Source organism: Nematolebias whitei, unplaced genomic scaffold, assembly GCF_014905685.2.
Source record: "Nematolebias whitei isolate Nwh7 unplaced genomic scaffold, NemWhi1 Nwh_scaf_194, whole genome shotgun sequence".
Lineage (NCBI taxonomy): Eukaryota > Metazoa > Chordata > Actinopteri > Cyprinodontiformes > Rivulidae > Nematolebias > Nematolebias whitei.
Window position 1 is genome coordinate 15,572 of NW_023618739.1, and position 1,508 is coordinate 17,079.

The 1,508-nt window shown below is 40.8% G+C and overlaps 1 protein-coding gene across 1 annotated transcript in view; it reads right to left on the reverse strand.

Moving 5' to 3' along the window:
• The window catches only part of LOC119429253 (regulator of microtubule dynamics protein 3-like), a gene marked incomplete at its 3' end in the record, with an annotated part of 14,025 nt that extends 13,581 nt beyond the window's left edge, over positions 1-444 (reverse strand). Inside the window, exon 1 of the mRNA XM_037696921.1 lies at positions 409-444. Within this exon, the coding sequence (XP_037552849.1) occupies positions 409-444 (36 nt within the window). The remainder of the gene's footprint in view (positions 1-408) is intronic.
• Between the last annotated feature and the right edge of the window lie 1,064 nt (positions 445-1,508).

A 1,508-nucleotide genomic window follows, 5' to 3' on the forward strand; every position in this document is an offset into this window, starting at 1 on the left:
CTTCTGGACAGCAGTCAGGTCGGCAGTCTTACCCATGATTGCGGTTTTGAGTAATGAACAAGGCTGGGAGTTTTTAAAAGCCTCAGGAATCTTTTGCAGGTGTTTAGAGTTACGTCGTTGATTCAGATGGTTAGGTTAATAGCTTGTTTAGAGAATCTTTTCATGATATGCTAATTTTTTGGGACAGGCATTTTGGGTTTTCATGAGCTGTATGCCATAATCATCAGTATTAAAACAATTAAAGACCTGAAATATTTCAGTTGGTGTGCAATGAATCTGAAATATATGAAATTTTCATTTTTATCATTACATTATGGAAAATAATGACCTTTATCACAATATGCTAATTTTTTGAGAAGGACCTGTATAATCATTCAACTCAAGTATGCAAGGGAAGAAAATACACACCCTGTCAAGGGAATGTGTATTATTTGCACACGCCATTCTCCATCATTTTCATTGCTCTTTTACTGTTATTAAAATGTTCCATGATCCTTACTATATTTAACAAATCAGTCTTCATATGACTGGTCAGTAAAGGGACAGCAAGAGAGAATTCTATTATCTCCAGGTCTGACTGATATGATTACAGTGACAACTTTCTTAGAGAGCCTATGAGAGCTGCTGGCCTTCCAGATTCCTCCTCCTTCTGACTGCAGCTGGGTTTTGATAACAGCTGGACAGGGTGGGGAAGGGCTGGCGGCTGGTAGCTTCTACAAAACAGATTTATTTTTTTCTGGTCAAGAAGTTAGAACAGGTCTCAGATAGGTGAAAGCACTGATTAGTGTGAACTTGTAAATGCATTGATCTTTTGTGATTGCTGGCTGTTTATTCTCCAAAGCTTTGTAATTCAATTCAATTCAATTCAATTCAAAAATACTTTATTAATCCCAAAGGGAAATTATTTGTTGTTGTAACTCATTATCCTAATTTCATTAAGAGATGTTATAGATACTGATGGCAGTAGACAGGAAGGATCTCTTGTAAAGGTCCATCCCACAGTGGATCCTAAGAAACTGGCTACAGATGCCATCCGATCCGTCCACCCAGACTCGGCTGACCTCTCAGTTCCCCCGGGCTGTAGGACTGCCTGAATGCTGGGCTGAACTCCTCCCAGAGCGATGGCCACTCCTCCCAGAAGTCTGCCGAGCTCCTTGTCGCTGCAGACAGCCAACTGTAGGTGCTGAGGGACGATCCTGTCCTTACGCTGTCATGAGCCGTGTTTCCTGCTAGTTCCAGGATCTCAGTGGTCAGGCACTCGAGCACAACTGGCAGGTAGATGAGAATGTGTCCACAGAACATCCTTTCAACTCATTTGAGATGTGGGGCTGTAGTTGAAATATTATTTGAGCTTTTGAGATGTTAATCAGCTGCTGTTGGTTGTAGAAAACTGCCTTGTTGCCATGGTTACACATCATAAGAAATGTCCAAAACTAAAAAAGTTTCAGTAAAAATCTTTCCAGCTGCACAGCATCTGATACCAGAGGAAACAATCATCCAAAAAATGG